Below are 24,617 nucleotides of genomic sequence, written 5' to 3'. Positions count from 1 at the left end.
TAATTATAGTTCTGAGCAAAGAAAGGAGGGGAAATGACTAAAGTTAAGTAAAATGTGGTGTATATGCACGTCAGAATAAGAATATTGATTCATTTTTACATAAATGGTCATGCTCAATGACGATGGAATATTATTGCACACATTTAAAAAAAAAGAAAATAGTAAAAAAAAAAAATGTGTAATGAATTTAGCTGACACTTTTATCCAAAGCGACTAACAGTGCATTCATGCTAACATTTTTACCTAATATATGTTCCCTGGAATCATTAAAAAAATAAAATAAAATAAAAATATTTAATATGCATCATTCTATGTAAATATTTTTTTTATGAAACTTGCACATGTATGTTTTCTTATTTGGAGAAAACTGTGATATTTGGATGCTGTTTTTTGTTTGCATGTTATTGCCCCCACATCCAGCTATTGAACAACCCTGGTTTAAACAGTTGTTTTTAATACATCATAGCTCAAAGAACAAACAGGTCAAAGGTCAGTGGTAATAGCAGATGTGTAATATTAATACCAAACACCCAAAGACTGAGATGTAAGATGTAGTTATATAGGAAGTATTATAATTCAGACACAACTACGAGTTCATGAAACTATTATTAAACCACATGACCTCATCACATAGCATGTTAAATTTAGTTTAGTTGCATCCAGTTATGATCTTGCAGATGGAATAATAGTTGCATTTTGAACTGTAATTACTGTACACAGCTGATGTGTTGTGCTGGGTAGAGCACCAGCTGTTTTAGGAGCTTGTTCAGATGGGGCTAGATTGCTTGAGACAAGTGTCAAGTGACAGGAAACAGCTTTGAGCAACCCAGAGGGATGCTGCTGCTGCTCCATATGGGTTACATGGGCCACCTGACACTTCTCAACACCATGGCCATCATTCTTCAGTCACAATGAGTGCGACTCACAACCTACGAGACTGAGATGTGGGTGAAACCTCTGCTGAGCAGGGTCTCGACGACCAAAGAAGGTCTCAGATACTAATAACTCGGCACATTGGTTTTTAACTGTCCTGAGATTGGCGTAAAAGTGGCTCTCGTGTAAGAACACATGTTGTCTGACTCACCAACTCAAGTCAGAAAGTGTCAAATCGGCCATTAATATCATATATACACTGTATATAGTATGTATATAAATATTAATGGGTGATTTTATAAAAAAAAAAAAAAAAAAAAAAATCTTAAAACATTTTGCTGCTAGTCTTTGCATAAAATTTTAGCCAGTTTAAAAAGTGATCAAGACACTGACATCTAGTGGAAACAAATATCGCTATTATGCCAAGCTCCAGAATTTGCACATTCCCAAGTTTAGTTTAGATTTATGGTGACAAACAGTATAGTAGGTTATTTCTGTAGAAAGTTGTTTTTTTTACTTTAGTCGTTTTTCAATGTGTATATCTGCTCAACAGATCCTTTGTTCCTAAAATCTGTGGAATTTTAATGCATTTTTTATACTTATGCTGATCCAGAGCAGCATTTTTTCTGTTCCTTTGGCCTTTAGTTAACCTTAGTTAATGCATTAGTTAAAATGAACTACGGACAACATGTTTACAGCATTAAAACTTTTAATATACAATTATTCATAAACTATGCATTAACTTAAGTTAACGTTTTTCTTTTTATTGAATTTAGTAAATGGTGAAATCAACATTGATTAAATGCTAAAAAGTATTGTTCATTGTTAGTTCATGTTAATTGGTGTAGCCATCCATCCATGCAAAGTGTTACCAAATTTCCTAAAGAAAAAGGAATCTGCTAATAGAATAAGAATACTGCTCTGAACCACTACACATCAGCACTGATGAAAGAGACTCTGGGGGAAGTCGAAATGAGACATGCACTTTATTCACTTATGCTTTACAAGAACGAACAACTAAGAGTTACAAAAAACGTTTGGGGAAAAAAAGAAGGTTGATTTGGATACCAGCAAAGAACATTCAGAACAGTACTTTTAAGATTAGCAAATAAAAAAGAACAAAAGAGGGAGATTGGATCCTTCTTGGGTCTGTTTGAGACGGTGAACAGCTCTCGCTCACAGGAAGAACAGTTTCTCTGAGAGCTGGATGGCAGGCTCCGAGTGGAGGTACTGGCCAGACAGGAAGGCCAGTTTGTGGGCATACTTGCACGGTGCAGGAACGCGGATCGTTCCGGGCCAGTTCCAGTATAGGTGGCACATCTTGAAAGTCAACCTGTGTTGAATAAATAACATAATAAATACATAATTTGTTTACTTTATTTGTAATATATAGGTCAGTGCTGCATAGGCTTGCTGTGATAAGACGGTGCTGAAGCGGACGATTTAGTTTCGAAACAAAATGCAAAACGTCCGCTTGGCAATATTTTGATTCTGAAAAGACTGTTGAATTTTGGAGTTCATCAATTTTTTTTTTAAACGTTCATTTCTTATTTAATTGGTTCCACATTGTTTGCTGATTTGTACTTTATTTAAACTTTGTGTAATTTATTTATTTTATTTAACATTATGGTTTATGCCTTGCCTTCAACTTTTCTTATTAGTTTTGCTAATAAACATTTTATGTTTCTTGTTTATTTGGTTAAATATTAGCTATACAGGTTTACTTATTGCCAGTTTTGTAAACCTATTTAAACTTTATGCAAGTTATTTGTTATTTTATATTCGGCAAAGCCTGCCCTATAGCATGGTGTATTTTTGTTTTGTTAATAAAAGTTATGTTTTATATATAGGCTAAAGTTAGTTTGATGTTGTATTTTGTCAATTTTTTGTCAAAAAATTGGTAAATATAGCATTTCAACATTCCAAAATATGTTATCGTTTTTTTAACGTTTAACTCTTTCCCTGTCAGCATTTTTGAAAAAGTTTGCCTGCCACCGCCAGCATTGTTGCCGATTTTCACTAAAATGTATTTGCCCCCAGAATGTGTTATATTAATATATTAAAAGGTGAAGATCAGACCCTCTACTTTGTGAAAACAAATGTAGGTAGGTTTCATAAAAAAAGCAACATTTTAAGCAGCTGTGAATCTGAGAAAATCACATTTTTATCATATACTACATCTAGATTATATTCAGTAATATTATCCAAGCAAAGATGCAGCAGATGGCTTCCATCAGTGCTCTCAAAGCTTGCACCAGCCTTTTTTTTTAGATTAACATTGTTAGTGTTGCATTATTTTTTTTTCATATATGCATACATTTGAGATCACTCGTTTCTGCTTCTTCCTTGCATGTGCTTTCTAAACTCATTCAAGAGATGCGCCCCCTAGAGTATAACAGTGAGAATGCGGATACCCTACTTTAATCCTTGTGTAAACCCATGACATTAAAAATCAAATTTAGCAGGTTCTTGTAATCTGTATTGTTTAAAGCGAACCTCTGTAAGTGGTCAGGGGTGAGGTTTGCGGTGTTGTACACTGCTATGTAATGAGTGGGCAGGCCGCAACCCTGTCGAATCGAATGTGCCATTAGGTAGAAGTCCACCCTGAAGAGAAGAGAAACATGTCAATTCATACGCCACATTTTATTTCCTCCCGCTAATGCACTTGACTAGATCTCGTTTCTGCAGAGCTCTGCACATCTAGCTGCTAAAACCATTGGCAGAATCCTGGCCTGCACTTCAGCTCTCATCAACCAACCAGTCTCTGTTTGTGACGGTGTGGTCCAGAACGGTTCCTGGCGAGGGCGTGCCGAAGTGGTTGGATCCGTAGGAGTACAGGGTAGTGCTGATCCTCTTCTGCACCACGATGAAAGCCAGCTTCGGTTCGTAGTTCGGGATGGTCTCGAAGCATTTCAGAACCTGAGGGATCTCATAAAGCTCCACAGTCTTGAGCTGTCCATCAGAAACGCCATCGCGATAGATGACGATCTTCTCAGGGAAGGTGTGGTTCACCTGTTTGTAAAAAATTGGTACAATGGGTCAAATACGTCCATGCACAACATTCAGGAGACATAGAGAAGCTGTAGCATTTTCTAAACCATTTGTGACCCTGGAGCACAAAAGCAGACTTAAGTCTCTCGGATAAACTTGTAGCAATAGCCAAAAATACATTGTATGCGTCAAAATTATAGATTTTTCTTTTATGCCAAAAATCCTTAGGACATTAAGTAAATATTTCATAAATATATTTAGTACATTTCCTACCGTAAACTTTATTTTTTATTAGTAATATGCATTGCCAAAGACTTAATTTGCACAACTTTAAAAGCGATTTTCTGATTTTTTTTTTTGCACCCTCAGATTTTCAAATAGTTGTATCTCGGCCATTCATCAAATGGAAAGCTTATTTATTCAGCTTTCATATGATGTATAAATCGCAATTTCGAGAAATTTACCCTTATGACTGGTTTTGTGGTCCAGGGTCACATTTGACCAGTTGATATAAATGCCTCATTACCTCGTAGTATTTCTGCAGGGCAGCCAGCAGACAGACCCTGAAGCCGTTGATTATCTCCTCGTGAGGCATCTGGAAGGTAACCCTGGAGTACCATTTTGTCAGCGTGCTACACCGAGACAATAAACACAGGGTTAGGTCTGATTCACAGATCTCGAATCTGATGCATACAAGCAGATGCGGTCACATTTAATTTTTAAAGTTGGGATGAAATTAAAATCTATTTTCTAAATGCATGCCATAGATGCTTTGGTGAACAGCTCATCGATGCCTATGCATTTATTTCCTGACCTAACAATATTTAACCAGACTTCTCGTGACATACATTATATGTAGATCTGAGATTTATGTATATGCATAAAAAGATTTTATGTTTAAAATATAACAAAAAAAAAAGTATAATTTAAAAATATGCTGTTCTTTTGAACTTCATACTCAAAGAATCCTGAAAAAAAGTTATTTTTTTTTTTTAAGGATCATGCAAAAGACTGTATCTCTCACTGTATTTTTTATCAGATAAATGCAGCCTTTTCTTTCGGATGGTTTTACCTGTTAAGACTTGCCACAAACCCCATGACAGATCTGCTCTTCTTGCTCACGTCATGGTGAACATCCACCCCAATCACCATCAGGTATTTCTGTTCAAATCAAAACTACATGGGTTAGAAGTTATCCTTTTATAGAACACCATTTGCTTATATGTATGTGCTGCAACAATCCAACATCAGCATCATTCAGAAGGAACAATGCTTTAGGATGCCTTTTTGCTTTATCATGCAATAAATCATATTCAATCTATTATACTAAACCTACTAACTAAACAACTATAGTTTGAAAAACAAAGAAAATACTTTTTATAATATCACTAATATTAGTTCTCCCACCAGCTCAAAATTGATGAGTTTGTTGCAGCTGGTGTCTAGGAATAAAGTCAAGATGTGATCCTAGGAATAAATACTGAATCTTAAATATCTGATTAGCAGACACTCACCAGAGGAACATTCACCGTCCACAGCTCTCCTCCCAGTTTGCAGTTGATCTGCAGAAGGATCTTTTGAGCGATGCTGCGCAGCTTCTGTGGCTGAGAGATGGTCCGCACGTTGATGGCCTGGGAATAAGTGTCATAGATGTGAAATTTTTATTCATTAACACATGCTGTTTGCCACAAATACACAAAGCAAAAAAAAAATAAAGTTAATTAAAGGGATATTCCATACAAAAATGGAAAACCCCTTTAGGTCCTTCAATTTCATAAAAATATTTTAATTTGTGTTCTGAAGATGAACAAAGGTTTTATGGGTTTAGAATGAGATGAGGGTGAGTAATTAATGACAGTTTTCATTTTTGGTTGAATTAACCCTTTACCAGCTGAATAATTCCACTGACATGGGATTAAAAAGTACAAAAATAATGCCAAAAAATTTCAGTACAAATGATGTGGTCAGAGGTTTTATCTTTGAGGCAAAACATTTAAAAAACTTTCGATACAGCATTGTTTTTAAGGCAGAGGAAACTTACTTTTGTCATGCAAGAATGCATTTAACTAAACAAAATGTACAAAAATAAAAAAACATCTATTTCAAATAAACGCTGTTCTTTTGAACTCTCTATTCATCCTCAAAAGTATTAAGCAGCACAGTTGTTCGCAACATTGAAAACAATGTTTCTTGAGCAGCTAATCAGTATATTAGAATGATTTCTGAAGATCATGTGACACTAGCAATGATGCTGAAATTTTAGCTTTACCATTACAGGGATAAAATAAATTTTAATATATACTAAAACCTAAAACCGTATAACAACATAAAATATTACTAACTTAAATTATTGTTGCCCTGGTGGGCATTAGATATATCTTCAAAAATCTTCGAACAGTAGTGTGTGTGTTACATAAACAGCAACTGAACAATGAAATGCAAAGGAACTGTGTTGATGAAACCTGTGATGGTACGGGACTCTGGATGCAGCAGAGCTTCTTGATGGCGCTGTACAAGTCGTCTCTGTTTCCGGTCATAATGCACACGACCAGCTGCACATTGGGCTGAAAACCAAGAGAGACAACATACTATATACTATGGTATTTAGATAATATCCAAATGCACTACAAAGCCAAAAGAACCATGGCCCAGAGAAAGTAACATTGCTCTTTGGGAGTACAGTAGGGATGTAACGATTAACCCTGAAACCGGTTGAAAATGAGTTAAAATGTGTGACGATTCAAATCGGCTGAGATACTAAATAAAACGTGATTCAATTAGGGAAGAGGTTTATATGCATGTATGTCTGAGGGGAACTTACTCTCTTTAAAAAAGTTTAGATGGTATTTTTTATTTTCATCTTGCCTCTGAATAATGCATATTAAAGTTCGTAAGTGAAGCCCTGTTTTGTTTACAGCGGTAACCAAGGAAACGCTTTAAGTGCCACCAGCTGCGGTGTTCATAAGTGCTTTGTTTACAGTGGTAACCAAGGAAACGCTTCAAGCTCCACCTGCTGTGGTGTTCACAAGTGCTTTGTTTACAGCGGTAACCAAGGAAACGCTTCAAGCTCCACCTGCTGTGGTGTTCACAAGTGCTTTGTTTACAGCGGTAACCAAGGAAACGCTTCAAGCTCCACCTGCTGCGGTGTTCATAAGTGCTTTGTTTACAGCGGTAACCAAGGAAACGCTTCAAGCTCCACCTGCTGCGGTGTTCATAAGTGCTTTGTTTACAGCGGTAACCAAGGAAACGCTTCAAGCTCCACCTGCTGCGGTGTTTACAAGTGCTTTGTTTACAGCGGTAACCAAGGAAACGCTTCAAGCTCCACCTGCTGCGGTGTTCATAAGTGCTTTGTTTACAGCGGTAACCAAGGAAACGCTTCAAGCTCCACCTGCTGCGGTGTTTACAAGTGCTTTGTTTACAGCGGTAACCAAGGAAACGCTTCAAGCTCCACCTGCTGCGGTGTTCATAAGTGCTTTGTTTACAGCGGTAACCAAGGAAACGCTTCAAGCTCCACCTGCTGCGGTGTTTACAAGTGCTTTGTTTAGAGCGGTAACCAAGGAAACGCTTTAAGTGCCACCAGCTGCGGTGTTCACCTGCTGGCAGAGAGTAAACTGCATCTCACTCAGCTCATCTGCTTTTTCATGCAGATATTTCTTGTGTATAGTTTTACAAAACTTAAGTCAAATCATTCTGTAAAATTTTGAAGCAAAAACTATCTAATTCAGATTAAAAACTGTTCATGTTGCATGTATGGAGCATCTTGGTTTTGATCATAATTAAAATGCAGTTGTTGCCTCTATTTTTACATTTAAAGGGCACAGACAATACCTTATTTTATTTATATGAAGAGATTCATTTTATTTGTGTTATTTATTTGATTTGGGGCTTTTTTTTATTTCAATTTAGTTTTGTTATTTACATTATATTTAAATTCTTTTATTTACCAGATGCTTTTATCCAAAGTGACTTAACAGATGCGAGCAATCGAAACCCACAAAAGAGGAATAATATGCAGATAAGTTGAATATTAGTATATTATTATAGGGTTACATTTCAATTTCACAAAGAAACGTGCAACATTTTGTCAAAGCAATAATAAAAGGACAAGTTTGATTTATAATTTGTCTTGAATCTCCTTTTGTTCGTGAATAGTGAATCGAATCGTGAGTTGAGTGAATCATTACATCCCTAGAGAAGCTCTTTCATTACACTTCCCCACCTCACTGGTGAGTTGAGAGTGAATGCTCTTGATGAAGGTCTCGGTTCGATCATCCCGTAGCTCTACGCGGATGGGCCGATCAATTGTAATGCCCATTGGTCCGGCTACCCTCGTGAAAGTAGTCACGAGCTCCTCTGCCTGATCGGTTGCCCGCCGGGGATAGAAAACAGCCCAGCATTTCAGAGGAACCTGACAAGAGAGCAATCAGGAGACAAATACAGTAGATGGGAAGGGCAATGTGAGAGAATGAGATTGGGGCAAGTTTAAAACAGCCAAAGATCTTTTTCATACAAGTTCATAAGAGCCATTTTGCTCAGGATTCAGAAAACACTATGTTTTGATTCACTAAAATGAACCTAAGAGTCATCTTATTCAATAATCAGACTTGTTTGGTCAAGCGAAGTGTTTCTAATTCACTCAGGTTACCCATCTCTAGTGTAAAAGGTATTTTGTTCAGTGATCAGACTTAGTCGCTAATCTAAGTCGCTCAAAGAAATCAGATCATAAAAGAGTCATTTAGTTCAGAAACTCTCTATTCTGTGTTTTCCAAAGCTTCATACATTATTAGGGTCATGAAATTGAGAATCCAAATGTTTATCATATTAGAGATGTTACTCTAAAATAAAAAATGCACCACGTTTCTAAACTCAAAATGTTTTAAATGTGAATTATTATTTTCTGCACTTATGAAACGACTGGATTTGGAATCATTTAAAGCATGAATATGCTATCACGACTTCAAAATAAAAGTCTAAACCCTCGCTCTGATTTTACATGCTTCCATGTCAACATATTACAAATTATTTAATTTTAAACTATATTCTTTGTTGAATTTTCCTATCAAAATAATGGCGTTCCAATGGAAGTCTTCGGCTTTTAAGAACAGCCGTGTTTTCCGGTAGTGGGTGGAGTTAATGTTCAAACAGCAATCTCATTGGCTGGCGCTCACCTATTATAGTCTCTGTTTTGATTTCAGCAAATCGGTTCAAGGGAACGCACACAACCTGATTAATATTCATGAATGCAGCAGCTCATTAAACCATAGTAATCCTTACTGTGTTTTTATAGTTCTTATTAGTAGAATTCATATCATTAATATCTTGTCAGTATGGTTGGTAGATTTTTCCCAATTTTTTTTTTTTATCAGAAACACTAAATGACCAAAAAAAGCACCACCACCAGTCCAGTTCTATCTCTCTCTCTAAAGCATTTCATGACCCCTTTAATACCCACGTGTGATGTGCTTCAATCAAAAGGTATGAATTCAATCCACTCATTTCTTTCACTCAAGCCAAACAAGGCCGTTCTCTTTCTGTGGTGACATATGCACTCCCCAAAAACCAACGAGTCGCAGTGATCTGGTTCAAACACCCTACACTGACTCACAGTGCTGATGGAGGGGTCTCGAACCACCTCCCTGGACCAGTCTACTGCCTGAGACGTGACAAACGAAGCTGAATGCAAGCAGATAGTCTCGTTGGGCAGAGTTCTTCCTTGAGTCTGTGCAGAAACAAAACGTTTCAGTTATTCATGTTAGCTACAAACACACCAATGCATCAGTGTGCAAACCAATGCAGTTAATACAATTCATTAAAAGTGTGACTAACACATCCAGTGATAAATACACCAACATTAGTGATTCTTCAAAACTACTTGCATTTGTTAACATGAGGTATTTCCCTAAGTTGAGTTTAAAAGTACATAAATTTACCTGCACATAACAATAACGCTTGAATTAACTAGGCTTCATTTATTTTCCCCCTGCTTTATATTTAGATTCTATCAGATCCATGCATTTTAATGATAACCTTTTTGCTTTACATTTAAAACAGGCACAAAAAACAAAACCGTATAGGGATATTTGTCAGGTACTGTTGGATTTCACTCAGACAAATACAATATTTAGGGCTGTCTCTAATGATTATTTTGGGAATTGAGTAATCTTTCAATTATTCAGAGAAACTGAGGTAATAAAAACAGACCTAAGCAAAAAATAGACTGACAAAAAAATACATACATAATAGCAACGAGGCAATAAAAATGGTTTCAAATAAAATATAAAAAGCAAGTAATCATAAGGTTTTACTGAACAAAACCGCTGAAATGTATAATATAGTAATAAAACAATTATAACTTATGTACATTATGTATTATATCAAATGCATTTAAAGCACGATCTTATACCCATTTAATATTGACTAAAAATACACACCATATGCAAATATGGAGTATGAATGTGAATGATAATTGTTTATGTGGAGCAGCATTTACTGTAATTTATGGGTGGGCGATATGAGCTAAAATTATTATCATGATATTTTACACTGTATTGTTTTGTTGTATTTTTGTATTTTTTCAAAGCAAAATCCATATGAAGGAACAACATATTATTGGTAGTCACATTTATACCGGTATAGCGCCGACCAGTGTTGTGGATGAAATAAAGTCCATATTTATGGAAGCATATGGGTAGCATTATTCAATTTGGGATGTAATATGCAAAATGACAATGCAATATGTAAAATGGCAATGCATTTCTGTATTTACATTTACATTTTCCAATACATTTGTGCAACGTTTGGTGCAAAATGAAAATGAAAATTTAATTACATAATTTTCATTTGCAATTTACTACACCAGTTTTAATATGTAAAATGAATATTAATTTTAACGCTTTATAAGTTGCAAAATTAAAATGAAAATGTATTACAGAAATGATTAGATATGTCTAACATGTTAAAGCAAAAACTGTGGCAAAATGATCATTTAAATGCTATTTTTCTTAAATGCATTAACACTCACAGTCAAGACACTTACGTTTGCATTTTCATTCGGTGTCCCGCAATGAATGTAGCAAAATTCAATGTGCACATTGAAAATGCATTCCGAGCCAATCACGTGTCCCCGCCCTCGCGCCACGTCAATCATTGTGTGAACAAGGCGGGGCTTACAGAAGGTCAGAGACTCAAATCTCAAGGAGCGGATTCAAGTGAGACAATATGGACAAGACAGTTGGTCCGTGTATGTTTTGATCATTTCGGTTTATGGCTTCAATATTTCATTCGCACTTGTGGGCGGAGCTGAAACGCTGCTTTCATCTGATTGGTGTAATCGCTCCACCTTCAGCTGGGTCTTGTCATTCTTTCAGACAGAATAAGAGTCAGTGCGAGTGAAGCACTGTAATGTCTGAAACCACCGCTCACTGTTAATTAGCATAATATTTGAATCAGATGTAGCTGGGCACATAATTCGTGCTGCTGAGACCTGCAAATTATTTTCTAGGTTGTAGTATTGTATGAATATTGTCCCACTGATAAATACAGTGCAAATAGTTCTGTCCCTTTGGATAACAGTGAAGTGGAAATAAAAATCAACAATAGACTGAACAGTTCCATGTTTGTAACATTTACCACTCTCATCTTTTAAGTCATAAGGCACTAGGTATGTGTGTGTGTGTGTGTGTATGTGTGTGACATTAATAAATAATTGTAAAAATGAATATAGTTACATTTCTAAATAAAAATAGTAAAATTAGCTCTATGCTGCTCAGTGCTCCTGTAGCCTACCTTAGAGCGCCCTCTTGCGGCTGTAGACGGTAATGTTTTCTCTTGGTCCTGAATAAATGCGACTTATAGTCCAGTGAGATTTATATATGTTTTTTTCCTCGTCATGACGTATTTTTGGACTGATGTAACTTATACCGAAAAATACAGGTAACATTATTATTATTATTTATTATGAGAGTAATTGACACAGACTAGAACTTTAATGTTTCACCCAATTCAGCTCAGATCTTCAGACTTGTCTGACTAGTGTTGCTGTATAACTGGCCAGACTTACCTTCCCAAAAAATCCTATTTAATTTTATTTCATAAATTTAACTATATTTATTTCCACTTCACTGTTATCCAAAGGGACAGAACTATTTGCACTGTTTTTATCAGTGGGACAATATTCATACAATACTACAACCTAGAAATAATTTGCAGGTCTCAGCAGCACGAATTATGTGCCCAGATACATCTGATTCAAATATTATGCCAATTTACAGTGAGTGTAGTTTCAGACATTACAGTGCTTCACTCGCACTGACTCTTATTCTGTCTGAAAGAATGACAAGACCCAGCTGAAGGTGGAGCGATTACACCAATCAGATGAAAGCAGCGTTTCAGCTCCGCCCACAAGTGCGAATGAAATATTGAAGCCATAAACCGAAATGATCAAAACATACACGGACCAACTGTCTTGTCCATCTTGTCTCACTTGAATCCGCTCCTTGAGATTTGAGTCTCTGACCTTCTGTAAGCCCCGCCTTGTTCACACAATGATTGACGTGGCGCGAGGGCGGGGACACGTGATTGGCTCGGAATGCATTTTCAATGTGCACATTGAATTTTGCTACATTTATTGCGGGACACCTAATGAAAATGCAAACGTAAGTGTCTTGACTGTGAGTGTTAATGCATTTAAGAAAAATAGCATTTAAATGATCATTTTGCCACAGTTTTTGCTTTAACATGTTAGACATATCTAATCATTTCTGTAATACATTTTCATTTTAATTTTGCAACTTATAAAGCGTTAAAATTAATATTCATTTTACATATTAAAACTGGTGTAGTAAATGGCAAATGAAAATTATGTAATTTAATTTTCATTTTCATTTTGCACCAAACGTTGCACAAATGTATTGGAAAATGTAAATGTAAATACAGAAATGCATTGCCATTTTACATATTGCATTGTCATTTTGCATATTACATCCCAAATTGAATAATGCTACCCATATGCTTCCATACATATTAAACCTTCAATGGATATTTTTTTTTAAACTGAATTGCAGCCTTTGTGAATTCAATAATAGCACTTTTATTAGGATTTTTAAATGGTTTTAATATTTCGTGCTTTACTTCATTTAGTTCATTGACTGGTATATTTTTTTTATAATGGAGTACTCAAATTTATTTGAGAAATTGTGACGGGCCTAACAATAAAAAAAAAAAAAACTCCATTAAATCCTAGAAATAAAAACATTAAAGTGCTACAATGCTATATACAATTTTAAGTGACTTTAATAATATTAATGATAATGATAACTAATATACAGTACAAGACTATATAACAAACTATCCAGAATAATGCAATATATGTAGGTAAAGTATAACAGGAGTAGAAATTAACATTGAAAATGACTTGATGGATCTGTGGATAGTGTATAGTACTTTAATGCAATGTTTTTTTATTTTTTATAAGTTAATACTTGTCAGAAGCGACAGTAAAATGTACTATTTCAACATTCTTTTGAACAGCTTTGATCACAGAAATTGCATTTTAAAATATAACGCAAGTTATTTGGAATTTTAATATATTGATCAAATTTATGTAGCCTTAAATGAACTTCTTTCCAAATTATTAAAAACCTTGCCCAAATTTTTGGTCGTGTAGATGCATAGAATAACACAATTTAATAGAAGCCATCCAGGTGTAATACGAGTTGAACAGGAACTTATTTCGGGAGGATCTGATGGATTCTCACCACTAGGATCTCTTGGCTGATGCTGAGGCCCCATCGGGACAGTTCTGAGACCGCTTCGTTATTGCTGTTGATATTGTGCAGCAGTTGTTTGAGACTCTGGGTGTGCTGCTCGGCTCCCACATTGATGTGCATGGTCAGATCCTAAAACACAAGATGAATAGATAAATAACTATATGTGTCTTAAGTCGCTGGGGTATATTTGTAGCAATAGCCAAAAATACGATCGATTTTTCTTTTAGCCCAAAAATCATTAGGATATTAAGTAAAGATTACGTTCCATGTCAATTTCCTATTGTAAATATATCAAAACTACAATTTTTATTAGAATTACACATTGCGAAGAACTTTATCTGGACAACTTCAAAGGCAATTGTATCAATATTTTAAAAATTTTTCATCGTCAGATTCCAGATTTTTCAAATAGTTGCATCTTGGCCAATTATTATTCGATCCTTACAAACCATACATCAATGGAAAGATTATTTAGAAATCCCTTATGACTGGGATTCGTGACTAATGTTTTGTGGTCCAGGGTCACATATCTGAACAGTCTGCATCTTCTAAGACTGTTTTAACTGATTTGTACCTTCATGGCTCTGAAGTCTTTCCTCATTTTTTCAGGGATGCCGGTCATGAAGGAAAGCTCCGGCAGCAGCAGGATTTCACCCGTTATGACCTGTTAGGAAATGGATCAAATTCACATAGTATCACACATAACAAATTCACATCCTGGTACTTTGGAAAAGTTATATTTATGTCACTCAGACAGGTATGTTCAATGCAGCAGTTTTGACAAAAGGAAACGAGATTAATTTCTAGTTTCAACATTATTTGCCATTCAGATATTCTTCTTTAAAGGAATAGTCTTTTCATTTGGTTTTTGACCACTGAATGTGTTTACATTTTAAGAGTTTACTCCTGAAGCCATATTGAAATTCTAATATCTCTGGAACTAATTACTTTCTGGAACTAATTAATATTAAATAAACCACTGTAACAGAACAGTACCCAAAGACACCACTAGATGGCAGGAGTTTAAATTCAATTAAGCTCATGTCATTCAAACTGTCACTGTAATTCTAAAGCTTTTTAATAACCCGAAACATCACCACAATCCGTTCCAGAAACCCTGATAAGCATTTGCTCACCTTTCCTCCAGGTTTGGACCTCTCTTTTGGACGATGGATGAGCATTGGTTGCTCCAGTTCCTTTATGGTGATGCCGTAGTTTTTTCTGTGCATGTAAAAAGCTAATCAGACAACTGACAAAAACAATAAAACAGCGAGCCGTCACTCTAAACTAGCATATATTGGTCTCTGATATTATAATGAGCTATTATTTATGAATGTATGAACTTTAGCAATGTCATGTGCATCATCCAGTTACGGTCCAGCTGTTGTTGTCTTTTACATGCATTCAGGTCTTAAATCAGAGAAGTGGGTTCTCCACACAGCAGATGCACCTGTAGTATTCGACAAACGTTGTCACGGTTCCGTCAGCCAAGGTGAAAGTGTCTTTGGGAGACTTGGACCACTCGATGTCATCGATTCGGTAAGTGCGGTTATTATAGCGTGTGATGACGATTGAGCCGACAAACTCCTTTGTGCATTCGTCCTGAAAGCTCTCGCGACTTCCCTGGTAAATCAGGTTCCTACAGCAGACGAACGGTTGTTCAGAGACATCATTGCATTAATATTGGCAAACTGATTTTAGCCTAAAATGTTGCATGCATTACAAATGAGTTCTGATCCAAAACCTACAGTATAAGCTGCATTGCGGAGGAGATCATAAGGGTCAATTTATATTTATACATCATCTGAAATAATCTGAATTAACATGCTTTCCATTGATGTATGGTTTTTAGGACAGCACAATATTTGTCCAAGATGCAACTATTTGAAAATCGGAATCTGACCGTGCAAAATAATTCTAAATGTTGAGAAAATTATCTTTAAAGTTGTACAAATTACGTTCTAAGCAATGCATATTACTAATCAGAAAATAAGTTTTGATATATTTAACATAGGAAATGTTATGGAACATGATCTTTACTTAATATCTTAATGATTTCTGGCATAAAAGAAAAATCTATAATTTTGACCCATGCAATGTATTTTTGGCTATTGCTACAAATATACCCCAGAGACTTAATAAGTACATAGTATTTATAAAGTTTGGGTAAATTAGTCAATCCATAATTTGATTTTTTAAATTTATTTTTCATCCATACCACTATGTCTACTATATTAGATGATTTTTTTTTTATATTAGAAGAATATTGCTCTTGTCTTTTCTATGAATGATTAGAAGCAATGCTCAATGCTGCAATAGAATTCGGCCAATTTTTAAAAATAAATTGTATTCATATATTTTTTATTAATTAATACTATAACAATAACACTGGTAAAATCATTTTGATTAGCAAAAAAAAATTTTTTCGTAAAAAATAAAAATTCAGCTTTAATGATGCACTAAGAATTTAAGTGAAACAGACAATGCCTAATGTTATGATCTAAAAATAATCCCAAAAATCCATAGTTTTTTTTTTTTTCTATATCTGCAACTCGTTAGACTTCGAAACAGCTTTTTAGTGGAACGAAACACTCGACTTTATTCACGTGTGCATGATTGATAACCACTGAAACTCACATTATATCCAGCACCGAGTCGTTTCGCAGCACCTTATGAGAGACGTCCACAACGAGGTAGAGACCTCCATCAGTGTGTTTGATACTGGTGGAGTATCCAGGCCACACCTGAAGCCTGCATTCACAAACACAGTGAGGTACAAACTATCACCAGGATCCTGGACAGTGCAATAATACACAAAGCATTAACACAAGTGCTGCTGAAACGGTTCAAACGCATCCAGTAATCATACGTCAGGTGGAAAAATACCAAATCTAGAGTCTAGATTTATTCGATGTGAAATCACACAAAGGTGGAGCACAGCAATTCTGGCTGGATTGCAATCACAGACAACAATCAGGTCAGTGCAAAATACCGGTGTTTGCCGAGAATCACTACAGCGTTGGGGTCGTAATGGTTTCTGCCCACCAGCTTCAGCCCCAGTAATCTCATCACTCTGCAACGGAGAGAAAGATTGAGAGGAAAGCAGCAGAGAAAGTCAACAAGCCATTATAGCTCAAGACTATGCACAGAGAAATCAGAGCAATACTCGACAATACTGCCTTTTTTGCAATGCACGCTCAAAACATTAACTACAGCAGCAGACTCATGTGTTTTCACACTGGAAGCGTTTCCAAATACCTTACTGAATATTTGCTTTAATAACGGCCTTAAATTATCTAACGGTTCTTGGTCGTCTTTGAGAACTTGATTGACAAAATCCAATTTACATGAAAAGCAGGAATGGCATTTATATTGGATTTCATTTAAGTAATGTGCAAAATCCAGTTTGGGATTTAAAATGTTTGTTAAAGGAAACAGAGCTAAAATAAAATATGAATCTTAAATGAAAAAGTCCAACTAAAGATATACTGAAGTATATCTGATCGTGCAAAAGTGGATTGCATTTACAGACCGATATTATTCAAAAGATTATATAATCTTAATTAATTAAAACACATTTTAATCTTAATATTAAGAAATGTGCATTGTGCACAAGTATTGCACGAAATAAAATAATTATAAGTTTTACATTAGCAAGTCTTGAGCAATATGAGAAATATACTCTACTTAGTTTGTCTAATGTAATGTAAATCTTTTATCGTTGCATCCCTAATTCTGAGCATGGCATCATGCATATGTAATAAATCACGAATCATTAGTGGGTTCATGCATTCATGAAGATCTCAAACCTGACGTGCGGTGTGTTATGTTAGAGATGGAGAACACACACCTCCTTAGCACCACACTGTAGAACGGGATACACAGATCCGAGCTGGGCGGCAGGATCTTTGTCAGCTGGATCTTGATGTCGATCTCTTGATTGTCAGTTTTTCTCTCAGCTTTAAGATGAACAACCTGTTACACAGAAGAACTGAAGTAAGCTGGAGTTATTAGTGGGGATGTGATGGTTTGAGCGTACTTTAGTCTTGATAGGGAAAAAAATAAACATAAAATGGTTTACTGAACATATCGCTATTTCTTTCAAATAACTGAATTATATTAAAACAATTTTTAGGGATAGATATCTACCTCAGCTTATGCTCTAAACCAGTGTTTTGGCACTGGGACCCACGTTTTATTATTTAATATTATATTATAATATTAAAACGTTAAAATTTTTTGAAATTGAGATTTATTCATCATCTGAAAGCGGATTAAATAAGCTTTCTATTGATTTGTGGTTTGTTAGGAGAGCAATAGTTGGCCGAGATGCAACTATTAGCAAAGCTGGAATCTGAGGGAGCAAAAAAAAAAATCTAAATATCGAGAAAATCATCTTTAAAGTTGTTCAAATGAATTCTTAGCAATGCATATTACTACACAAAATTAAGTTTCGATCAATTTACGGTAGGAAATGTACAGGATGTCTTCATGGAACATGCACACGTTCATGCACACTTTTTTTTCATGCTCATGTTAACAGATTATAGCGTTCACAATGCACAGGGTTCGCTGTGATGCATGCACTGGATTAAAGCGAAAGCACATTGTTAATACACATGGATTGACAGAAAATGTAGTAATAACTCCAAAAAAAAAAAATGCATATAACTAAAGGTCACCAATCACAGGCTTTTTGACTATGTTTAACCTGTTAAATGTCACCCCGTCCTGTATACGGGACGCCTACGTTGACTATACTATATTACAATCAAATCTAATCTAATCTTGACAAACTATATATCGTTGGAAAGGTCTAAGACTCCCAAATATATATTTTACCAATATTTTTTGTTAAAAATTATGTAGGAAAAGTAATAGATGAATTTATGACAAGAGTGCACCCTCAGAAATCTACATTACAAAAGGAGCTTTTACCTTTGTTTAAAAAAAAGACTTCCTCGTTGCCTTTTTCTCTATCACATTTTAGAAATCATCAGAAGTTATATATCACTTGAAAACATAAAATCTCAAAATTCATCCTTCAAAACCCATTTTAAAATCAAACATTGCATTACCATGTAAATGGTACATCAAAATCATGTTACAAAACGTTTTCAGTCATGAATTATAAAAATTTAGGTTTGTATCATGCACATTCATGTCTATCTTCAAAAACGTGAGTGACAGTTAACAGGTTAAAGAAAAAGAGCACTTTCAGATCAAGAAGGCAATAATAGATGACACTTGTGGACATAGAACAACAAAGTTCTTTATGAACCGCAGGATTGCTTGTAATAGAGATTTACATGCTACAGAAAATGCAGTAGAGCTGAGTTTTAATTTTTTATTTATGTTTGTGATCATGTAACAGGTTTAAATGTTTTGCAACTTAATATGCAAATCTAAATGTTAATGCAAAAGTAAAAAGCATTGAATAATGCTTGAATTTAATAATTATTTGAATTTGCTGAAAAAGAGAAAACTGACATCATTTGAAAGAGTAGACTTTTTTCTTGCAGTGGTTAAAACTATTCTGAAAGACTCATACTGCAGGTTTTCGTATGTTTAAAGTGAAAAACACGTAACATGCACACAAACCTCCTCAAGACGTTTTGGCAGATAGAGGATGGATCCGTCAAAAGCCACCACCTCCCCTGTAGTGGGCCGATGTTCCTTCATCATACCAAAGCGCATCGCGACAGACTCAACGTTCGGCCTGAAATTAAAAAAACAGGTTTTCTCTTAAAAAAAAAAAAAAAAAAGATGCAGCTATTCGTAATAATTCAAGCAATACTGGTTACAACTGTATATAAAGCATGATCTACTTTAGCTTGACAGGCTGAAGCATGTTCCCATTAAAAAATGCATAGATGCATTTGAAATATATTATAAGTGCCCTACTGTTAACTTGTTTAAAATAATTGAACACAATGTAGTACACAGTAAATTCATTACAGCAGCCACCAAAGACTTTAACTGTATTTTGACTCACGTAAAAGTAACATGGTACTGAAACACAGCTTCGTTTTTGCAACAGATGGGGATGTAGTTTGAGCCGATGGATATGGGACTGCCTTTTGTTCCGATTTTCTGCAGAGGCTCCCTGTAAAACACATTGAAGAAGAGAAACATTCGCTTGTATCAATTATTAGATTGATTTGTTAATAAGAACAGCACTGACGGAACAAATCTTTTGCAAATTAGGCAGAATTGGGTCATAACTCTGCTGCAGTGTATATTATGTCTTAGGAAGTCTTGTGTTAATAAAGGATGCATTTATTTAATCAAAGATATTGTGAAATATTATTATAATAACTGATTTTTAGTTTAACATACTTTAAAATGTAATTTATTTCCTTTGATGAAGATGAGTACGGCTTTTTGTGTTTTCACTGTTATACACTTGAGGGCGCTATTTCACATCTTCTGAATGAGTACAAAACCTCCCGGACAAAAACACAGGTGGACAGGATGAAGAATCTAGTGCAAACAGATGCATGTGAGAAATAATGCGATCATCAGCAACAGAGTAAAATGATGATCCAGGAAGTGGTTTATGTCTTTGCAAACCATGGAGGTGTTGATGGAAGCAATGTATGCTTTGATAATCGTACTAAATATTATCCAGATATAGTTTTTGATGAAAATGTGATTTTAATTTAATGCGACCAATTGAACTGTATTCAAGTATTGATAAAAAAAAAGAATGCATTAAGCTAGAATTAAATGTTTTGTTGTTGTTGTTGTTTAAAAGAAGAGGCTCTAATCTTTAACTTTGGTGCATTGCATATTCAAATACTCATACAGCAAAACATAAAATATTTGTGAAAATCTTCAAAATCACTGGCCGTGGCTGGCAATTAAAAAAAACAGCATTTATTTGAAACAGAAATATTTTGTTACATTGAAGATGACTTTACTTGTACTGTAACTTTTGATCAATTTAATGTGCCCTCGCCAAGTATTAATTTCTTGATATGATATATAACAAATAACAAACAGGACAAGAAATGACTGAAAGAGAACTCATACTTCACTGTCTCCATTTTCACTTCAACTTTTGGGGGTGTTCCTGGAGGAACTGGGGCTTCTTCAGAGATGGAGGCAGCAGACTGCAAGGAGAACGGGGCATCAACGGGAGAAACGGGGCCCGAAGGGCCAATCGGTCCACGGCCTACACTCATATGGGGCAACGCAGCTCTGCCAACACCAACAAATCCTCTGCCCAGGACACTGCAAACACACAAAGCTGAACTCATTCTGATGCAGTCCCTAATCTCAACCAAAAATGAAAAAGATCTTTTCAACTGTGAAGCAAAACAAGCTCCAAAAACACCACGCCAGGCCCATCATACAGGCAATTCCTTAAGTTGTCTGAAGCCATATCAGAGACAAACACACACAGATTGGAGCTGTTATGCACTCACAATCTTCCAGAAGAAACTAAGTCATGCAGGTTTGGAATGACATGAAGGTGAAGATTTTTTTTTTTTATTATTTCGGGGTGAACTACTATTTAATGTTTTCCATGAGCAAATAAAAAACGCAAAGAATCCAAGAAACAACACCTGATGGCTTCTTCTGCCCCAATGATGGTCGGCTTAGACTGGACACCTGCCCCCAAATCACCTGCTGCCCCCCGTCCTGAGAAACAAGGTACAGTACAGACAAATAACAGAGTCATACTCTCACAGCGAAGTGCTGGTTTAAATTTTTCATCTATTTTTTAAACACTAAACCTCTATTTGGAAAGCACTTTGTTTGACAAAAAAAATGATCAAAATTGCATTTTAAAAGATGAACTGTTTAGATATTGATTTAAAAGGTTTAATGCATTCATTAGATTACATCACTAATTAAATCATAAAACAAATCTGGAAAACTTAAAACACAATTAAAAAAATAACATTTCATAGGGAGATATTATTATTTTTGCAAATGTAATACATTTTTAAATGGTTAAAGTTGTATTATTTATAGATTATTTATTGAATAGATAGACATACTTTTTGGTATTTAAATTTGAATCAAGTCATTCAAAAAGTAGAGATATATATATATATATATATATATATATATAAAAAAAAAGGAATTTGGAATAGAAGTACAGTAATTTCATACTATGATGAAATGTCAAGTGACTTCTCCAAACTTTAATTAGGCTCAGAGGTTTTCGTTTTTTAAATATTGACATTAATATTAATATCTTACAGTGTGTGTCTAATATATCTAGTGGGAACCGCTGCTGATTGGCACACATTGGTTCAGACAGTTGATTAATCACAGAAGAGGTGCATTTTATATTATATATCATATATAATATTATAGTGCTGGAAAAGGTTGAGAAACTTATCTCAAAATGTCATGTTTGTGTTGTGGAAATATTTTTTAAACAGCCAAGTCAAGTGCGGCACGAAAAAAAGAAGAGGGTTTCCAGAGAATTGTGCGGAAAGCTCACAGTTTCAGACACTTCAAGACTTTACAAAGAAAAACTGAAGATTAATAGGCTTACGTTCATCATTTGCATTTACATTGCAGATTACATTTGTTTGGATTATTAGCTACTTGACCTTCCTGTTGTCTTCAGCAGTTCATTGCACGTCTCTAATTGGTGGCTATTCAACTTTATTGGTGTTGCCAAGGATACAAAAATGATGGGGCACAATTTAATGCCCACTCCAATCAACCAAGTGCTGACATGAATAATAAAACAGGTATGAGTTTGATTAAATGCAGTATGCAGCAGGGTTGACTAAGATGTGCTGTATTTATAATGCTATAGGCCCTGCTCCTTATGATGCTAACATGCAACTTGTTTAATACCAAATGTTGCATCTCAACCTGAATGAAAGCACAAACATGATGGTATAAATGGTCACCATCTTTCAATGGTTTGGGGTTGCTGAAAATCTAGAGATGCATACATACACAATGAAGCAAAAACAACACTTTTCGGGTTTTTCTCTCACATACCCACAGGTGTAGCTCCTCTGCCCCATGTCTTTGCCGGCTCAATGCCCAGACCCCTGAACATGGACACCAGAGATGACCCCGGCCCAGGAGCCTCAACCTAAAACAAAGCCAAGCCTGAGACTAGCGCATAAATCTACTGAATTAATGTATTTGCATAGCAGAAGTGATGACTGAATTCCCTTTATGATGCTGCACATGCTTTTCAAATTATTAGACATAATCAAAACACCGAATTTGGTAACAATAAAACAAAAATGGGCCCTATACATTTAATTTTCTGTTAATAGACTGATGTTAAATAGTTTCTTGTTTTATCAATAAGGCATGCTTTTTTTATTGATAACATCTCATTTAATCGTTAAAATGTATCAAGACTCAAAAACGGAATCTTGAACATTTAAAAAGACAAAAAAAAAAAAAGAATTTTGGCGAAACAAAGAATTTTGAAAAAAAAAACAATGGAATTTGAAAAAAAACAAAAACATTTCATAGGACCCTAATTATAGGCTGGTTGTTTAAACACACATCTCTGGTGTTCAAACACAACAGATATGCCCAATAGCTTCCCTTTAATCACAATCTTTATTAGAAAAATCTCACTTTCGATTGTTTCACCTGGGGAATCGCTGGAGCCACCACTGTTTGCCGCTCAGGCATCTTTTCCTGTACATCAGATTTCTCAATGTCCGGTGTAGGCACTGGTCCCACAGCAGCCCCTCTCCCAATCCCAACACTGGGCTCTGGAGTGGACAGCAAAAAACCTCGGGCTCTTCCAAATCCTCCCTCGTCTGTCGGTAATCGCACTCCTCTTGGAAAGCCCACCAGAGGCTCGCTTACAGACGGAGTTATGCCTCTCCCAAACCGTACAGGTGTTTCTACAGGTACGCCTAAGGCTCTACCTCGTCCAGGAAGAGGGTCATCTTTAGGCAGGACCAGACCTCTGGCTCGTCCCAATGGGGGCTGGTCAGGCAACTGACCCTGATCTTCTGCTGACTGCATCCATGGCATGCGAGTGACCCCTGGGTGCCCTGGAAAGGGGGGTCGCTTTGGATCCATTTCTTCCTCTGCTGCACTTCAATGCAACTGACAGTAACAATGCACAGACATCAATGAAGGTTTTGATTTCAAACAATCAATTAATGCGTCACTGTGCACGATTTCTAGAAAATATGCACAGTGATGCACAAATAAAAACATGCTTTAGCACGCCCAAAATGTCATGTTAACTGCTGTTATCGAGGATAATGTCATTTTTGCACGCATTCAAAATCGTTATCTCTGTCGACTCGACGTGAGCACGTGAGCACGTGCATGTGTCTGACAGGCGTCTAAAACAAAACCAATATAACTTTTTTAATTTACTTTGCAAATTTAAATTAAATTACATTTTATGTTTGGATGCCTAAGGGAATAAAACATTAACCAGGTGTATTTTGTGATGTAGTTTTTTTGGTCTTTGCATGTCGAAACCATAGACTGTAGGTCTAAACGTGACAGCGCGCGAAGTCCATTCGATAGGATTATTCGACAGAATGACGCACGCAGCACCAAAAACAATTCTATTCGATTATTCTAGAAACAAATGAGGTTCACGCATGCATATAATCGTAAAACTGGTATAAATTATGCTTAATGTACCTGCAAACGTAGTCGACACTTCTGTGGCGATGAAAGAGCTCTTCAACAACCGAGTGACGGAATGAATCGAACAAATTCTGATTCAGTGTTACATGATTCGTGATTCTTTTCAGTGACTCAGTTAAACCTCCTGTGGGACTATTAAATGTAATCTCATTTTTGTCTTTTAGGCAGTTTGTGAGACTGATGTACTTATACAGGATTTGTGGATACAGACCATCTCTACAATAAGAAGTATGTCAAATTAAATACAGAGCAAGCTAAAGAAAAGAAGGCTGTCAGTGGAAACCAAAATGTAGATTCGTTTTTTTTTTTTTTTTACATTTTCTAAAGGAAATGCAAATGGTGCTTTCTAGTGCAAAACTCCTGTTT

The 24,617-nt window shown here is 35.6% G+C and overlaps 1 protein-coding gene across 2 annotated transcripts; it reads right to left on the bottom strand.

Moving 5' to 3' along the window:
* Positions 1-1,836: 1,836 nt before the first annotated feature.
* On the bottom strand, positions 1,837-24,372 carry LOC127957090 (piwi-like protein 2). 2 transcript variants are annotated; one of them, XM_052555466.1, is made up of 23 exons: positions 24,246-24,372; positions 23,208-23,690; positions 22,608-22,704; positions 21,203-21,278; positions 20,667-20,867; positions 19,627-19,737; positions 19,233-19,350; positions 17,482-17,606; positions 16,624-16,704; positions 16,269-16,382; positions 15,082-15,270; positions 14,768-14,852; positions 14,206-14,295; positions 13,620-13,760; positions 9,470-9,583; positions 8,084-8,272; positions 6,327-6,428; positions 5,379-5,495; positions 4,937-5,025; positions 4,391-4,496; positions 3,632-3,885; positions 3,370-3,477; positions 1,837-2,206 (listed from the first exon to the last, which is right to left on the bottom strand). In XM_052555466.1, exons 2-23 carry the CDS (start codon positions 23,661-23,663, stop codon positions 2,050-2,052), a joined length of 3,120 nt encoding a protein of 1,039 aa, XP_052411426.1. In that variant the 5' UTR covers positions 23,664-23,690; positions 24,246-24,372; the 3' UTR covers positions 1,837-2,049. The 2 variants fall into 2 exon arrangements, with proteins under 2 accessions (XP_052411426.1, XP_052411427.1); XM_052555467.1 differs by having other exon boundaries at positions 23,223-23,690.
* Positions 24,373-24,617: the final 245 nt, after the last annotated feature.

The sequence above is a fragment of the Carassius gibelio genome, chromosome B5 (assembly GCF_023724105.1).
Source record: "Carassius gibelio isolate Cgi1373 ecotype wild population from Czech Republic chromosome B5, carGib1.2-hapl.c, whole genome shotgun sequence".
NCBI classification, from domain to species: domain Eukaryota; kingdom Metazoa; phylum Chordata; class Actinopteri; order Cypriniformes; family Cyprinidae; genus Carassius; species Carassius gibelio.
This window is presented reverse-complemented; position numbering and strand designations above follow the sequence as displayed.

Bases quoted from the DNA above. Each gene is read 5' to 3' on its own strand.
- LOC127957090 (XM_052555466.1), bottom strand. From the start codon at position 23,663: ATGGATCCAAAGCGACCCCCCTTTCCAGGGCACCCAGGGGTCACTCGC. The intron at 8,273-9,469 runs GTGAGTCAGTGT...CTCTCTTGTCAG, and splicing joins GAGACCCCTCCATCAGCACT to GTTCCTCTGAAATGCTGGGC. The intron at 5,496-6,326 runs GTTTCATCAACA...ACTTATTCCCAG, and splicing joins AGAGTCCCGTACCATCACAG to GCCATCAACGTGCGGACCAT.